This window comes from Abramis brama (assembly GCF_963993115.1).
Source record: "Abramis brama genome assembly, chromosome: 18".
Lineage (NCBI taxonomy): Eukaryota > Metazoa > Chordata > Actinopteri > Cypriniformes > Leuciscidae > Abramis > Abramis brama.
Window position 1 is genome coordinate 12,903,758 of NC_139980.1, and position 17,193 is coordinate 12,920,950.

At 36.3% G+C, this 17,193-nt stretch overlaps 1 protein-coding gene across 1 annotated transcript; it reads right to left on the bottom strand.

Annotated features, from left to right (window-relative positions):
• Window positions 1–1,712: 1,712 nt before the first annotated feature.
• LOC311068145 (protein LBH) lies at window positions 1,713–15,935 on the bottom strand. Its single transcript, XM_084090413.1, has 4 exons — window positions 15,778–15,935; window positions 10,090–10,193; window positions 3,766–3,931; window positions 1,713–2,682 (listed from the first exon to the last, which is right to left on the bottom strand). Exons 2-4 carry the CDS (start codon window positions 10,174–10,176, stop codon window positions 2,630–2,632), a joined length of 306 nt encoding a protein of 101 aa, XP_083946539.1. The 5' UTR covers window positions 10,177–10,193; window positions 15,778–15,935; the 3' UTR covers window positions 1,713–2,629.
• Window positions 15,936–17,193: the final 1,258 nt, after the last annotated feature.

The following is a 17,193-nucleotide window of genomic DNA, read 5'->3' on the forward strand; positions in this document are numbered from 1 at the left end:
GGAGAAAAAAAAATATTTCAATGCTTTTGCGTTCTTGCAAAAAAGTTGCATTCCCACAAGAAACTTTGCTTTTGATTGCAAAACCTTTGCGTTCGCAGAGATATCTCGGGGGGAATAAACATTTCGCGAGCGAATGCAAAAGCATCGAAAAGCATTTTATTTATTTGGGGAACGCAAAAGCATCGAGATTGGAAGAAAAAATCTATCAAACATATTTTCATACGTATATCAAACTATACATATTTTCCTCTCATCTCATGTTTTTTTTTCACTTCACCATGTTACTTTAGTCCTTAAGGGGCTTTGTAAAAACGATTGGAATCACTATCACTACAATTTTTTTCCAGCTGATGAATGATAAAAACATTGACAGCCAATCAGAATCCATCCTGCTTTAAAGAGTTCGAGCATTTAAAGCTGCAGACTACATAACTGCATAACAGACTACATAACAATATCTATCTATCTATCTATCTATCTATCTATCTATCTATCTATCTATCTATCTATCTATCTATCTATCTCCATTAAATGTCAATGGGGTACAATTTTATTTTGGACCCAACTGACATTCACTATACCCTTATATAATGTAATATTTGAGGCACAGACATTTATAACTTTATACTATAGAGTGCACTCATTCAATCTTGCTCCTCATTAACAAGTGTACAACCGATGTACACTGAACTGCTAGCCGCTAAATAATACCTATGCACTGTGATCGATGTGTTAATTACACTCCAGCGTGTCACCAAAAGATGTCGTACCAAGCACTTTGGTTGTGCTCAGTGTCCAAATTCGCTGACTCATTTTCATTCTCTCATTCAATGAATTAGTAATTTAGAGAAAAGTGAATGAGGGAATCAAAGTGAATAAGGGTCCAAATAAAAATGCATCTCAACTGAAAAAAAAAAAAATTGTTGTGAACAATGGGGGGCCTTGGAGTCAAAAAGGTTATTTTTAAGGTAAAAGCATGTGGACATTTTTAACTTGAATGTGCAAGGTTTCCTGTGGCAGCCACTTCCAGTCATTTTAGTCGTACAAAAACAGTCCATTGTGCTGCTTGTTGTTGCAATTTGTTGTATTTGTTATCGCATTATTTTCATTTATTATTATAGTCACAAACACACTGGGTTGTAGCGCGAATAGTTTTGCCATTCGCTGCATTTTGTTATTCTTAGTTATTTGCCTATAACAGCTAATGAATCGGAAATAGGAAATATTTCACAGGATATAGCTCACTTCCGCATTGATAGGAGCCTTCGAGCCTCAGCTTGTGATACATTCTGATCCTGCCTGCTCTTTAGTGTACTCAAATGAACCCAATAGGAAAGGTTGTCAAGATGAACTTTGAAATGTAGCCTTGTTTGAAAGTTTAAAAAAAGTTTTTTAAAAAAAGTTTTTTAACGGCATTCCTAAAATCAGATTGCTTACCGCATACACTGTTTTCTGCAAACTGTAAGAACGATCACATTATAACAGATTTAAAAATGTTCCAACAGTTAATCAAAAAAATATTTAGGAGGAATGAGATGAAAGACAAGGGGGCTCTAGCAGACTGCTGTGGATGCTGTCGAGTTCTTATGTCAACACAGCATTCAACTGAAAGAGCCTTTGGCTAGTGCTTGACATCCACCCACAAGAAATCAGTGTTGTGTCAAGGCTGGATCCTACATATGTTCATTTAATGAATCAACAGAGCACAGATGTAGAAATAACTGCCTTTAATGCTTAAATTAAGTGATACTGTGCTGCATTCATTCCCATTCCCAGACAGATTATTTATATTTTATGACCAATACTCAAACATCAAAAGAAGAGCAGTAGATTTGTAATAGAATACAGTGATGAACAGACTCTGAAGCACCAAAGAGTTTCGCCTAAGGAAAGTAACAGATACATATGATGGGAAAAATAACGAGGGTTCAAACATATACATACAAACAGTAATGTCATTTAAATTATGACGTACTTGCAGTGTAAGTACAAATAAATGTCTAAGGCAAAGAAAGCTACATTTACAGCAGCTCTGACGAACACTTGCAAATAAGCAGCAGAGAATGGCAAGAATATGTGCAAATATGTATATCTGGAAAGCGTGTTAAAAAGGAAACCCTATTATATTGTGTGTATGTGTAAACACACTGAGGATCTACTGCACATTGTGTAGGGTTTAAAATCTAGCCATTATGCACTCTAGTTCATTTATATATTATTTGAAATCCATTTTCACTTAAAGTATGCTGATATAGTACATCAAATAAGATCCTTTGTATAGGAAGGAATGAAAGACTTTGGTCCAAAGCAAATAAATACATAAATGAATGCCAATCTATAATTTAGCAGGGATACAGGGTAGGTGACTTCTAACGGGTATCATGGTGTTGTTATTGGAGATCATTTAAAACTCAATCACTGCAGCTGACTACCACTAGAGTTTGGCACATGAGCTAGTTCAGTTAAGAAGTCTCTCAGGCCTCGGCTCCACCTAGTGGAGTGGAGGTCAACAGGTGGGCAGCTCTAGTGTGGATGATAGGCAGACCTAACTGGTGGAGTCTCCCATTCACTCCTGTCCGTAATGAAGACATTCACAGTGATTGGCTGGAGTAGTGCCAACCATCGCCTCTTAGATTTCCGTCCCCGGTCCGACCTCTTTGCTGTCTTCTGTGAGCTTGTCACCTGAAATACAAACACAATATACTCAAACATCCCTGCAAATGCATTTTAACGAAACACTTTATATGAGCAATATCGAATTCCCACATGTTTGCATTTCAAAATGTGTCAAACTGCAATTGAAATGTAATTTAAAAAAAAATTGTTTTAACTTGGACTGCTCTTTAAATGTTTGGGGTCAGTAAGATTTTTATTGAAGAAATTGCTACTTTTATTCAGCCAAGACATTAAATTGATCAAAAGTGTAAATACATACGTTTTAGTGGCGTTTTCTGCACAACAATAATTCAATCTTTGATGACTGAATAAGTACAAATCACCTTTATTCCACAAGGTGGCAATACACAATGATGAAGTGACGTTTCGCTTGTAGTTACCGCAGGCAGAAAACAAAATAATAGGAAGGATCATCAGCAAAACTTGAAATGGCTCAGCGATTTACAGCAAAGCAAGTACTGAATGCAATTAAATATTAGTGTCACTTTCACGTGATGGTGGATCTGGTGTAGAAGCTGTCCGCAATCAAAAAAAAAATATTTTGAAGATGTTGAAAATTATGATTTTGAGAATATGTTTGAGATCGCAAATTTGAGTCAGATGCTGAATGTACTGGGAAATGAGCTCTGATGAGGACAGTGTTTATGGTATAAAACATCTGCTCAAACTGAACCCTTCCAAGCTCCAAAAGGTAACAAAATATGCTTTATTATATTTTTCTGTAATTGTTACTCTAATATCAGGAGAGTTTTATGTTATTGTGACAGGTAGAGATCCATCCATGTTAGATTTAGATCCAGGTCGCTAAAAACCCGAATATGTAATAATGATAGGCAAAACATTCATGCATTTAAGGGTTAAAATAAAATAAAAATCTAAGATCAACATTACATGAATAAAGTTGTAAGGTTTCGAGAATAATAGGCCTTTTAAGACAATAAGTTTTTAAAATAAAGAAAATATTGAAAAGAAATTGAGATTGAAGCTAAAGATAGAAAACAAAATATGATATTAAATTGTAGTATTATGAGAACAAAGTTGCAAAAGTAAACTTAATAAATGTTCTTTTCATGCTTTATATGAGCTTACTTGCAGCCTGGGCCTGTTTGTCTCTAGGGTCTTCTGTAGGGCTCAGATCATCAGGAGGCCAGCGGAGTTCCCCGCTCTCTACCTCCCCGCTCTCAGTGGGCTCAACCACGATGGACGGCAAGCGTTTGGAAAGCTTGGGAAACCTTTCATGGGAGTCTGGGAAGATCTATATCATAGGGTCATAAGAAGCCACATTACATGACAGTGTGTTAAAATGTATTTTAAAGTCTGAAAGCCCTCAAAATGACCTGACAGTTTTCATGAAACAGCACAATTTGATATTTACTTCTATTCAAGATCTGGGGACCTCTCTAAACCATCCAGTTGGAAGCAGTAGTTCTAACTTTAGCATAAACTTTACAAAACTTAAATTTGTGCTTAAAAGAATTTTTTTTTTTGTTAAAATGGGTTTAAGAAAAATCTAATGTTACGCTTTATTTCAATAGTCCACTAATGTTTAATCCAGAAGGGAAGAGAGCAGAATGAGTCCAGTTTTGTGCTAGAGAGAAGGAAATTTGCATGAGAGCACAGAGAATTGTGTGTTACAATAATGCTCTCTTGATATATGTCATTAAAATAACGCCATATCCAACAGAAATTCTATTGACTAGAAGTAACAAAACATGTCAACTTATACTTACCGAAACCCTAAGACCTAACCCTAACAGTCTCCTAAAGCTCTAATGAGAGTTAGTTGACATGTAGTTGCAAAGTTACTTATAGTTAGCAGAATATCTAAAGTGGGCCATCGAAATAAAGTGTTACTAAATTAAATAATTCATGATATTATCTAAACTTTAAGTAAATTTATTGTGTTTTATGTATGCTTAGAAATAGCATTTATCCTTGAAAGCATTCAGCACTAATACCTAGTTAAGTTTTCAGTGCATTCCCATTATAAGCAGTCGGAGAGGAGAATGAAATCTGGTTTTAGTGGACAATCACTTATAATATGAGTAAATATATGGTTACAAAAGCTTCCCCCCAGCAGTTTCATCAAAAAATTTCTATTAATGAGGTGTTTGGCATTCACCTCATGCCTTGTGTGAGTTATATTGCTATAGAGCATGCAGGATGTGACTCATGTTGTGTAGATGCAGTGAAGTGTGAACAAGAGCATCTTGAGTGTGTATCTGTGTGTTTGCAACATGTCGGGTATTAAGTCTAAAAGCATCTGTACCAACTGTGGAAAAGGGTGTGCACCGGCATGTTGGTTTACACAGCACAGAAAGAGCTTACATGACAGAGTGAATGACAGATTCAGACAGGGTTCATTCAGCTAGCATATAATGCCACTGCTTATCCTGTGGTAAAGAACGGGTAATGATGATCGTTTCCTGAAAAGATTGTGACCTTTTGAGTCTCTCTTGAGTGTCTGAGAGGAATCTGAATTCATCCAGCATCAGGCTGTATGAACGAGCATGCATCCGATTTGCTTTTTGTAGCGATGTGAGCAAAATAAAAGGGACTTCAATCAGGCTGAAATGATGGAGCTCAAAATAGATCCACGGAGACCCGTCATCTATCCAGGAGCTAGAAAAACACTCAGCATGTATGTCTGCGTGACTATGACTTAAAATATAACCTATTATTTACCTGGCTCTGTGGAATACTGGATTTTGATTTGACAATCATGGTATTTAAAGCTCAAATATTTCTGTAAAATGCTGCTTAATGGTCGGTCCACAACAAAAATTAAGGTTCTTTATTGGCATTAATGGTTCCATGAAGTACCTTTAACACCCATGGAAACTTTCCATTGCACAAAAGGTTCTTTATAGTGGAAAAAGGTTCTTTAGATTATTAGAATGTTCTTTACACTAGGGGAAAAAATGGTTCTTTTAAGGACTATTCACTGAAAGATTCTTTGGGAAACCCAAAATGGTTCTTTTATGGCATCACTGCGAAAACCTTTTTTGGAACCTTTTTTAAAAGTGTAGTTTCAATAACCGTTCTAATTCTATGAGAATAGCAACGTCCACACCACAGCTTTGACAATGCATTCCTTTAATTAATCTAAGAGGCCATGCCGTGACGTATCATTATTCTGCAGTAATTGGTCACGCATTTTCAACTTACGCATGAGCCTATTTTTCATTCGCATATGAACGAATGGAAGTCAATGGAATGAAAAGTGTTGTGTGACCTTTACCGCCTTTACAGTTATTGTTTTAGTTATCGTTCTTGTAAACAGGCTTTAACTGTATATTTTCAGCATTCAATACTTCAGTATTATATTTATGGAGAACGTAAACCTTCTGGTAGATGTCTAGAGAACTTTGGAGTCCCCATTTAAAGCTACAAAACAAAAACATCACTAAAGCAAAGCTAGGAACAACGAATCTGAGATTTAAAGAGCCGTATGAGAGAGAACATAAAAGTAGTGTCTGTTTGCACTAAATGCAAATAGCCCTTCTTGTTTGCAAAAGCCATTGCATCTATTGCTATTTGCTCTGCTGAACTGACAATGTGTTTCATTGAAAAAATGCTAACAAGTCCATAAAAAGTAACATGGATTGCAGAATAAATTAAATTGCAGATTATATTAAAAATGTATTAAATTGTTAGACCAAGTTTTCTATATTTATTTAACTATATTTCTTAGCAGAACACTAAGCTAATATACATGTAAGATAATAAATTAATTTATTTAAAATAATCCAAATCCAGTATTGGGGAAAGCCATTTTTAAAAGTAACGAGTTACAATATTGCATTACTCCCTAAAAGGTAACTAATTGCATTACTTACTTTTTATAAGTTACTTTTTAAAGTAAGTTACTTTTCTCACCTGGGCTGAGCTTACGTGTTTGTTTTTATAACAAAAACAAAACAAAACAAAAATTCTACTTTTGGCAAATTTTGGCATTTTACTAGCCTGGAAATCCAGAAAGATTAAAGGGACACTCCACCCATTTGCACTAAGCTTTGCATTTTTAGAAACCCAGTCATACTATTGAATGGTCGTGCAACACTCTCTCATTTTCCCCTGAGACGGGAGAAATCCGTTATTTACCTCTTACACTTCCTCCCACAATGACGCAAAAATCGTCATTTTGCGTCATTGTCGGAGGAAGTGTAAGAGGGGGGGATTTCGAGACTACAAGCACTAGTTCCTCATCTCTCCAATCTTTCCCAGGGGCGGGACCCGCTCACGCTACAGACCTATTACAGATCAGTGGGTGGGACTTTACTCTCTGAAACTGAAAGCAATATCCTCCATCTTGTTTGAAGCTAAGCTAACAGGCGCTGTGGAGACAGATGTAAAGTTATGACAATAGCGGAGGAGAGTACTCAATATGATATAGAAGAAGAGGATTTCGGAAGTCTGATGCTTGAATCAGGTGTTTGTGGCTACCTTTACAAGCCGCATTATAGCGAAGAGCTGCCGAGGCAGAAGACCTGCCTGCCGCGGACGAGGAGCCCAGACTGGCTCGAGTTAGGGCGGACTGATGGCGCCGGTGATCTCACTATGCAACTACGAACACAGAGAGTCCGTCTGCGGCAAAGAATTTCAACGATGACAATTTCGCCTGGACGAAATCTCTGAATCAGACGAGGACACGGACGTTTGTGTTGTGAACTATCCTAGTTTCGCACCACATATGTTCTGACTGAACATCCCGGTACCATGCGATAATTCACCTTTTCGAAAGAAATAAAAACGAGGAGTAATGCACTAATGAGTTCGCCAACTAACTAGACATTTTGTGTGAAATGAATTTCAAGCTCTGGTGGTAGCTAGCCTTGTAGACGGAAGAGTGATTTCTCTTATATGCAGATATGCGCTGTTCTGGATTAGTGGGAGTGGCTTGCGGAGCTGTGCAATGTGGTGCATTGTGGGAGTTGTTGTCTTTCATACAAATGCGTCCTGAAGTTATTTTTTGTCTTTCCTCTGTCACGAAGGCACCAAATTCAAAATTTATTTTACATTTCGACTACATATATGACCCACTTTCAATAAAAAACAATGTTCCTATGGGTGGAATGCCCCTTTAAGGGTCTGGCATCGAGTAATGAAAATCGCCCAACTCGAGGGGCGGCACCAAGCATGCATTAGAAAATTTCACTGCACGCAATTGGATAACACTACGACCAATCACTGTCGTGACTGTCGTCATCTGTTTAGCTCTCCTCTGGTGCGCCTATATCAGATACGCCGATGTGATTGGTGCAGCTCGGCTGCAAAGGCATAGTTAATGACCATCATTATTCAATGCCAGCAAATTCAAATTGTGCTCTTGCGTGAACTCTGAATTTCCAGGGTAGCACTTTACACCAAAAGTGAAATGAATAAACCTCTGGCTGAAGGAAGTGCAAATTCAAGTCTGTACATCAGAGGGCGCAGCTCAAATAAACCTTTCAGCTCTGCTGCCATTTTGGATTGCAAAAGAATAGGACGCAGGAGAAGAAAGAACACTATTACTGCAGCAATAAAAAAATTAAACACAAATGTGATCTTTAAAGTAATTTTGCTTCTTCATATGGCTGAATCGAATTATCAAAGGTCAGCAGCAAAGACATTGGTTAATAAAGTGAGATTAAATACATAAAGTATATCTGTGATATTTAAAATATTTAATTATTGCAGGTTTGCATAATATTCTGAGTTTGCATTTCAGTAAATACCTTCTCACATTTAACGGTGATTTCCAAACTCTTTATAGTGGCTTACCCCTGAGGCATTTAACATCCTTTTGCATACCCCTTTCTTGGACTTCGACTGATTTTCCAGTGGATTTTTTTACCTTTATAAATAAATAATGTTTTAAATAAAAGATGTTCAATAGAGATATATGCAATGATGGTAAAAACAAAGTAATACTTTTGAATATTAAACTAAAACCGCATGTAGGTGGCAGTAAGTCACTGTCTTGAGTGATTGAGTAAGTGAGTGAGTTATTCATTCATTCATTCAGTAAGGAAGCGAGCAAGTGGCTATATGTATGAATGGGCCATTGAATCATTGACTCTAACGATTCTTTCAAAGACGCAGATTTGTTAACAAAACACTGGTGTGTGTTGCAGTTCTTCTGTGGCTTTTGTTGAAACTATTATTTCGCTGCAAATAGAGCAAACAATACTGACAATGATACAGTTTAAAACATCACTTAATATGTGACCCTGGACCACGAAATCAGTCACATGGGTACATTTTTGGAAATTGAGATTTATACATCATCTGAAAGCTGAATAAATAAACTTTCCACTGATGTATGGTTTGTAAGGATATTATAATATTTGGCCGAGATACAACTATTTGAAAATCTGGAATCTGAGGGTGCAAAAAAATCCAAACATTGAGAAAATCGCCTTTAAAGTTGTCCATTTATGTTTGCAATTGTGCTGCATTCACTCAGAAAAATAAATGTTTTATATCTTTATGGTAGGAAATGTACAAAATATCTTCATGGAACATGATCTTTACTTAATATACTAACGATTTCTGGCATAAAAGAAAAATCGATAATTTTGACCCATACAATGTATTGTTGGCTATTGCCACAAATATACCCGTGCGACTTGTGACTGGTTTTGTGATCCAGGGTCACATGTTACCCTTTTGTTTGTTGAACTGTTGTATAAAATCTATGTCAAATGTGCAATCGTGGATATTTGGGAAAAAGTTCATTCTTGCTCTTATAATATATTACTAATCAAGAACTCACACAGGGTATGCACGCTGCTTGTGTGGATGCAGTCAGTTTTGACTGTGAAAGATGAGGTCATTTGATTGGATGTCATGTATTTGACCTTTTACGGCATTTTGCCTGTTGGAAATACATACTTGGTTTTAAATGTTATTTTAAGGTAGGGTAGGATTAAATTAACTGCGAAATTCAGCATTTTGAACGCATTCCCCCTCTGTCACCTCACGTACCACAGGGATATGCGTATCCCAGTTTGGAAACCACTGGTCGAGAACTACAATAACCATCAGGTTTACACAGCGCACACAAAACCTCTGCATCCAATTTCTCTCAACATGGGGACAGGAGACATGTCAGTCAATAAATGGGAAAATGTAAATGGGAAAAAGTAACTTGCATTACTAATTTGAAAAAGTAACTAATTACCAATTACTTGAATATGTAATCTGATTATGTAACTCGCATTACTTGTAATTTGTTACCCCCAACACTGATCAGTATTTCATGTCCATCCGTTTCCTTTTTCTTTCTTTTTCTTTCTTTTTTTTTTGGCAAAAAGCAATTTAATGTACTACTAATGTATCGCAAATTGCAGTTTTTTAGCCTTGTTCCTCTGACTTGAATAAAATAATTTATATGAATCTCAAGAGAGATCCAAAGGAGTGAAAGCCCACCTGTAAAGAGATGTTCTGTTCCTCAGATGCACCGCTCACATTGTAGTCTCCTACCGCAGAGTCACAGCTGTTCATCACATCCGTCATACTGCCCAGTGAGACACCTACAACAAGTCAGGAGGAAGCACATTTAGAATCTCATAGGCACAGCGTCGCTCGGTCCACTCATTTGCCTGTGAATGAGTGAGAGACTGATTCAGATGAGCCACCTAACCACAGCTGGGTTTTTTTTTCTCATCTATGAAAAGATCTTGCCAAAACCATCCAGCCAATCCATGTGAACCTATACCATGATTTTATGCAGAGCAAGTCTGTAGGCCTACATAGTTTGTTATTCAAATCAACTCTTCCACCATTTTCGAAGGAAATTACTTTCACGCTCATCAACTAAATTCAAGAGCAATGATACATTCAGTGGGTCGAAATAATATCAAGGCTGTTCTCCGATTCATTCTAAATGCAAAACTCATCTAGGAGATACAAATTGAATGGTGCTGAGCATCCAATTGTGAGAAGTGGGCTATATGAAATTATTAAATTTTGGTCCCAAAATCTCAGATCAGCAGCTTTGTTTAAATTAAAAGAACCAATACATTTTTTATTCTTGAGGTGAACATCATAAACATCACTTTTCAAAACTTACTCTGTAAAACGTTTATTGGCAGTTATACTATATAAAATTACTTTTGTTTAATGTAACCTAAAGTAGTCAGGTTGGTTCAGAAATTATATAATATCTTTAACTTCAGTAAATCCATGTTAATAATGTAACCACATAAAGTACATTTTTAGGTTATCTACTATTATTAGGTTATGTGTATCTGACTGGTAGAGCAGCGTTCTTGACAGTGCTATTTTTATATACTGTAATATTAATTATTAATATTTTGAATTTTATTTTCAATTTATTTAAAATTTAGTCCTCCACTTTAAACTTATTTTATTTCAGCTAGTTGCTAAGGCAACATTTATAATTTTTATTTTATTTTTTTACTCTAAGTTTTCATCTCATATTTATTTTATTTTTAAGAATAGCAACACTGGTTCCAGACAGACTGTGGTCTGACAGACACTCTTACACCAGTGTATGGCGGCAAGTGACTGTACGTAATGTACGTATGAGTACGTAATTTATTATTCACTCAAATGATTCATTCAAAAACGCTGATTCAATCAAGAACAATGCAACTGGCTGTCTTTATGAACAAAAAAATTCATTGAATCATTCACTCGATTCATTCAGGAGCAAAACATCACTGGGTGTTGCTCAAAAACAAGCAAAAACTCTGTTATGGCCTCGTTTGGAAACATTTTGTTGTAGCGGAGCATTCATATTGCATCTAAAATACAAGGTACTGAGTTGTTTATTAAGAATTATTATGACAGTACTTTTGCTCGTGAGATACTGATTAAATAATACACAGGACAGACTGGTCATATTTACACATGAGTACAGTTGGCTTGCACAAGTCTGCCACACGATTTGATGGTCTGATGTAATGTGGAGCAGCTGGTGGTCCTCAGCCCTCCGCATGGCACATGTGCACACCGTCCTGTGTGAATGACGAAGGCAGGGTGACTAATATGGACATTTACCATGAAAACATGCATTAGCACAATCAACACATGGTATTTGTTTGCTAAAGAATGGGGTTTTATTCGTTAGTTCGTTGTAGTTTACTCTCATAGTGTTTGAACAATTTATTCTGTCATGTAAACCTTTGCTTATTATACTGTAATATTTTATTATTATACTGCTTAAAGGTGTGCATGTATACAATGTTGCTCGTTCACTATATTGCACATTCATCGTCCCAAAAAAACCTGCTTTTTTAATCTGATGACACATCATCATCATACTATCACCTCATCATTTGCATGGATAAAACCAGTATCCAGGCTTAGCTGATCTGAGATAAGGCCGTGAAGAGACCACAATGATACTTCTCGTGCTTTGATGTAATGAGAAACATCCATGCTCTAAAGCCACACAGATCAGCCACTTTAAAGATATTTTTGTTTTATCTGAGAAACCTCAATAGAGACTAGAGAGAGTTATTATACTGTCATTCATTATCATTTTAGTTTACCCTTGATTCCATTTGGGAACTGGGTGACTCAACTGAATCAAAGGACAAGGGATGCTGTGGAAAAAGTGAGGGTGAACAGATAAAAGAAAGCAGCAATGAGCAGTACCATAAAAGAAAAAGGATTAAAGGACAGTGAAAATGAAACGATGAAGAAATAAACTGTTTGGACCAAAGAACGGCACCAACATGCCTGATAAAACAGACCCTCAAGCTACAATCTTACACACTGCTATGAAATCATAGCAGTTCAAAGAGTGACCATGGCAAATCATCCAAAAATAATTAAATAATCTAAAAGCACCATTCAGATTAATTAGCACCACACAGATGCTGGGTGGCAGACAGAAAAAGAAACTAAGCTGTTTATGTTCTCTGCCTTTAATGTTGGTTGAAAATGGACTGATTATTCATGCTGCTATTATGTTAATGGTGACCAGCACAAATACAGCTCGCTCCTCTGACCCTTGTTAGCATACAGGCTTTTTCATTGGTGAATGTGAACGGCAAAGACAAAAGGGACTTGAGTTAAGGGATCAAAGGGCTGTACGTGTGCTTGGTGCCATTTATAGTGAGACAAAGCACTGTAGAAGACTGGCTTTGTAGGCGGCCGCACAAAGACTTCACATGATCATCAAAATATTTTCGGATGGGTGCAGGTGTTATTGTGGGTCATTGCATTATTGAGTTTCCGTTGTTTTAAAGAAAACCCCATGCTCAAAAAAAAAAAGTGCACGGTGACTTTTCTACCAATTAAAGGTGTCTCGCTGTGCGTCGCTCTGTGTTTCTGTGAAAAATAGAGATGGCATCTGAATAATTTAACATGACTGGGTGCAGCGACAGACCTCACCCCCTTCCTGGTGACATGGAAAATCGTACTCAAATCTAGGCAAATGACCGATACTGAACTGCAGTCAGCTTGGATCAATATCAAAACTCTTGTTACCGTCACAAACCACTCACACATGAATTAAACATGTAAAATATCACACTAGCTTGATTACTAACATAATTGACTGTTGAGCAGATTACAAAATTCTGACATCATTTACTCACCCTCATGTTTTTCCAAACCCATATAGCTTTATTTCTTCTCTGCAACACTAAAGAAGACCCTCGGTCTCTATTCACTTAGTCATTTTTGTATTTTTATCAAAGTAGTGCAAGCTTATTCTTGCATGTGAAAACACAGAATTAACTATTAAGGTAAGAGAGATCTTACCATACTGAGAGTTACGACTAAAGGCACGTTGTTATACACTATTTATTAAAGCTTGTTTTTAAAATAAAAATGAAAAACTCTGACATATATCTCACAATTCTGAATTTATTTATCATAAATCTGACTTTATTTCTCACAACTGTGAAATCACCATTTCTATTTTTTTATTCTGTGACAGAAAAACAAGCTTCCATACAACATAGCTGTCAGGAGTATGTTTTGTTGCACTGTGTTTGTTCCTGTCTTAGGGTACGTTTACACGACAATGATATCCTTAAAATGGATACGTTTTTCCATTGAGTTGTCCGCGTACAGACGACACCAAACGTCAAAAACGATCCCCATTCACACCAACGCTATCTCACGACCAATTCGTACGAATTCGTACGAGTGATAAAAAGGTGGCTAATTCGTACGAATTCGTACGACCTCACTCGTACGAATTTGTACAATTTGTCTAACCCACGTGATGGGTAGGTTTAGGGGCGGGGTCAGGGGTAGGTCATTCATATGAAATCATACGAATTGGGCAATTCGTAAAATATGTACGATTTAGCAAAAATCATACTAATTCGTACGAGTGAGGTCGTATAAATTCGTACGAATTAGCCACCTCGTAGAATTCGTACGAATTGCTGTGAAATCAGTCTGTTCACACAGATCCGTGAAAAGGACTAAAAACGCTGTATTCTGCTGCCAGACCATTAGATGGCGATGAAACACTATAGACTGAACACGTAATACGGATGTGCATGACGTCATCATCTTTAGAGATTCGCATTTTGTTGTTTACACTGAGACCGTTTTCAAAAACTTGCACTTTGAAACCCGTTTTCAAAAGTTTGCGTTTTCAGGCACCCAAAAAGTTGTTGTTGTACAAACGAGCGGCCAAAACGCATAAAAAGTTTAACGTTTTTAGTTGAAAACTGTGTCATGTAATCAGCCCCTTAACCTAGTTTCTAGTCTGTGTCACTTTCATTCAGTTCACCTGTTGCTCGTTAATTAAATCATTGGTTCCCTCATTTATTTCTGGTATAAGTGCTCCCTGTTTTGTTCAGTTCTTGGTCCTGTCTCGTCTAGTGGTCGTTTTCTGAGTTTCCCGAGTGTTTGATTAAAAGACTATTTCCTGGAATTCTCCTTTGTTGTGCGCTTCCTTGCAACAGCCACCTGTGACGATAGCAAGGCCCAGGTGCCTTTTAAAATTGATAAAAATATTAATAGCACAAATTAAAAAAAAAAACTTCTGATTGTATTATTTTTATTTTTATTGACCGTTTATGACTGAAATTACCATTCCAAATGACCAGCTGCCAAAATACCATTCCTCCACTAGAATATAGTCTATAAAGCCTTGCATAACAGAACATTGCTATGCAACAAATGAATGATCCAAGTATCAATATACAAATAAATGTGATTTGAATTTAATTGAATGTGAATTGAATATCCTGGACAATTATTGACCTATAAGCATCCAGACCGGATCTCTCTGTTGTAGAAAGACCACTTTATCCAACAAAGTATGAGATAAGACTAGCCTATAAAAAGGCAATTTAAAAAGATTATGGTACAGATTATCTCTGATTTGATTTCAGAGATACTTGTGTAATGTGTAATCAGTAACGTAACACCGTAAATGGAAGAAATAATACAGTACGGGTTTAGAATGGCATGAGTGCGAGTGAATGATGACAGAACATTCTTAACAATAAGGGTTCTTTATTGGCATCTGTGGTTCCAGGAAGAACCATGGAAACTTTCCATTGCACAAAAGGTTATTTAAAGTTAAAAGGGTTCTTTAGATTATTAAAATGTTCTTCACACACACACACAAAAAAATTCGGTTATTTTAATAACTATTCCCTGAAAGGTTATTTAGGAAACCTAAAATGCTGATTTTTTAGATAGGCTACACATAAAGTGTAGACTATTCCTTTAAAATCAGAAGGCATGCTAAAGCAGTTGCTGGTAATACTATAGCCTAATAAGATACTAAATCTGAATGCATAATGGTAATAGAAATAAAAGTAGAAGCCTACATTTGACAGCTCTTTTCATTAGAATTAGAACACAATTGGTGACAGAATTGCACTGGCATGAATTACAAGAATCAAGAACTGCGGGTTTTCGTTTCATTCTTTAAAATATTGCGTAAGCGTAACCTCAGAGACTTGCTTTCAATATAGGCAATATCAATTTGATCAATCACACAAGGCAATGCATCTTTCTCAAAACACGAAAATATCTCACATATCATGCAGTAAACCTGGACCACTTAATGCTTATGAATCCTTTGAGTGTTCGTCAGACAGTTTCTGAGTTCAAGCTCAAGCGCACATTGTGCACGGCATCTGTACGGCTGATGTGTAAAGTGCTTACCTGTAGCCTTCAGAAGTGTTGTCCCTCCGTGTAAAGCTCGTGACTGTTCTTTCCAGTGGATGTGTGTGCTAGACTCACTCAAGTCAGATTCTCCCAGACTGAAGCGCTGCTTCTGTTACCTCAGAGCGCGCGACTGAGATAGCGACTGTAATTTCACGCGCACTCACCCAAGTCACAAGAGCACGTGTGCGTGTGTGTGTGTGAGAGAGAAACCTCTGTCAATTCACGATGGTTTTAACATGCAGAGAGTTTAGTGTACATTACTATTAAACATTTGCCAGATTTTGGATATGGTCTTATTGCAATCCTTGTTAAAATATGTATAGCTATAGACCTATGTAAGAATTAGAATTAAATATAATAATGGTTTATGAAATATTGAATCTCTCCTGGTGTCTGGCAGTCCTTTTAAAAGTAAATGGTCACATTTTCACATTTATCCTCTGAAAATCATGACTTAACATCACTAATTTAAATAATTATTCTAAAAATATACATGTGAGCTAATTGTTTTTATTCAATATTAATACACAAACAAAATTAGTTTTAAGGGCTGGATCAAGTAAAAAATAGTTTATTCTTGTAGATGGTATTTTCTGGATTTTTACTTAATCGTTGTATTTTATTAGTTTATTATAATTGGATATTATAATTTGAACATTTGTACTTTTATTCTTAACATTTCTGAGGCATTTCTCCTCACCATTTTAGTCACCACAATATATAATTATAAACAGAGTTGTGGGTAAGTATCTGATCAGATTACTTTTTTCAAGTAAATGGTTGTCAGTGTTTCATTTTGTTTAGTTGTGTTGTTGTCTTGGTTTCATGTTTTACCCTTTCAGTTTAATCTTTAGAGTGTCTTAGTTAGTCTCCTTGGTTACTGATTATGTTCACCTGTTTATCATTAAGTTCCCTTGCTAATTCTGTGTATATATATACTCCCTGGTCTGTTAATTTCTTGCTGTGTGTTAAGTGGTGTTAGTGTATTTTTTGCCATGTGTATCTACTCATTGTTTATTAGTATTGCCTGTGATTCCTCTGCATCATGCATTTCCTAAACACCTATATATGTGACACTAGTAAAGTAATGCATTACTTTTTAAAATTAGTAATGCAAGTTACTTTGTTTTCCCATTTATTGACCTCTCCTGTCCCCATGTTGAGAGAAATCCTGAGCGCTGTGTAAACATGATACTTATTAATTCTAGACTAAATGTGAGCATGCATTTACTCATCTCGTTTGCACAAAAACAGATTTAGGTCTGGTTTTACATACAGGGGTTACATTAACCAAGGATTAAGCTTTAGTTCAATTATAGCATTTAAGCTTTTAACATTACTGGTGTGCATCTTGAGACAAAAAATGGCACTGACATATTTTAAGATAATAGTGCAAGTTGCTTTCAGTTAAAA

Coding starts and splice junctions, on each gene's coding strand:
- LOC311068145 (XM_084090413.1), bottom strand. CDS start 10,176: ATGACGGATGTGATGAACAGCTGTGACTCTGCGGTAGGAGACTACAAT. Junction 3,932..10,089: donor AACAGAACATCTCTTTACAG/GTGGGCTTTCAC, acceptor CCTATGATATAG/ATCTTCCCAGACTCCCATGA. Junction 2,683..3,765: donor CAAACAGGCCCAGGCTGCAA/GTAAGCTCATAT, acceptor TTTGTATTTCAG/GTGACAAGCTCACAGAAGAC.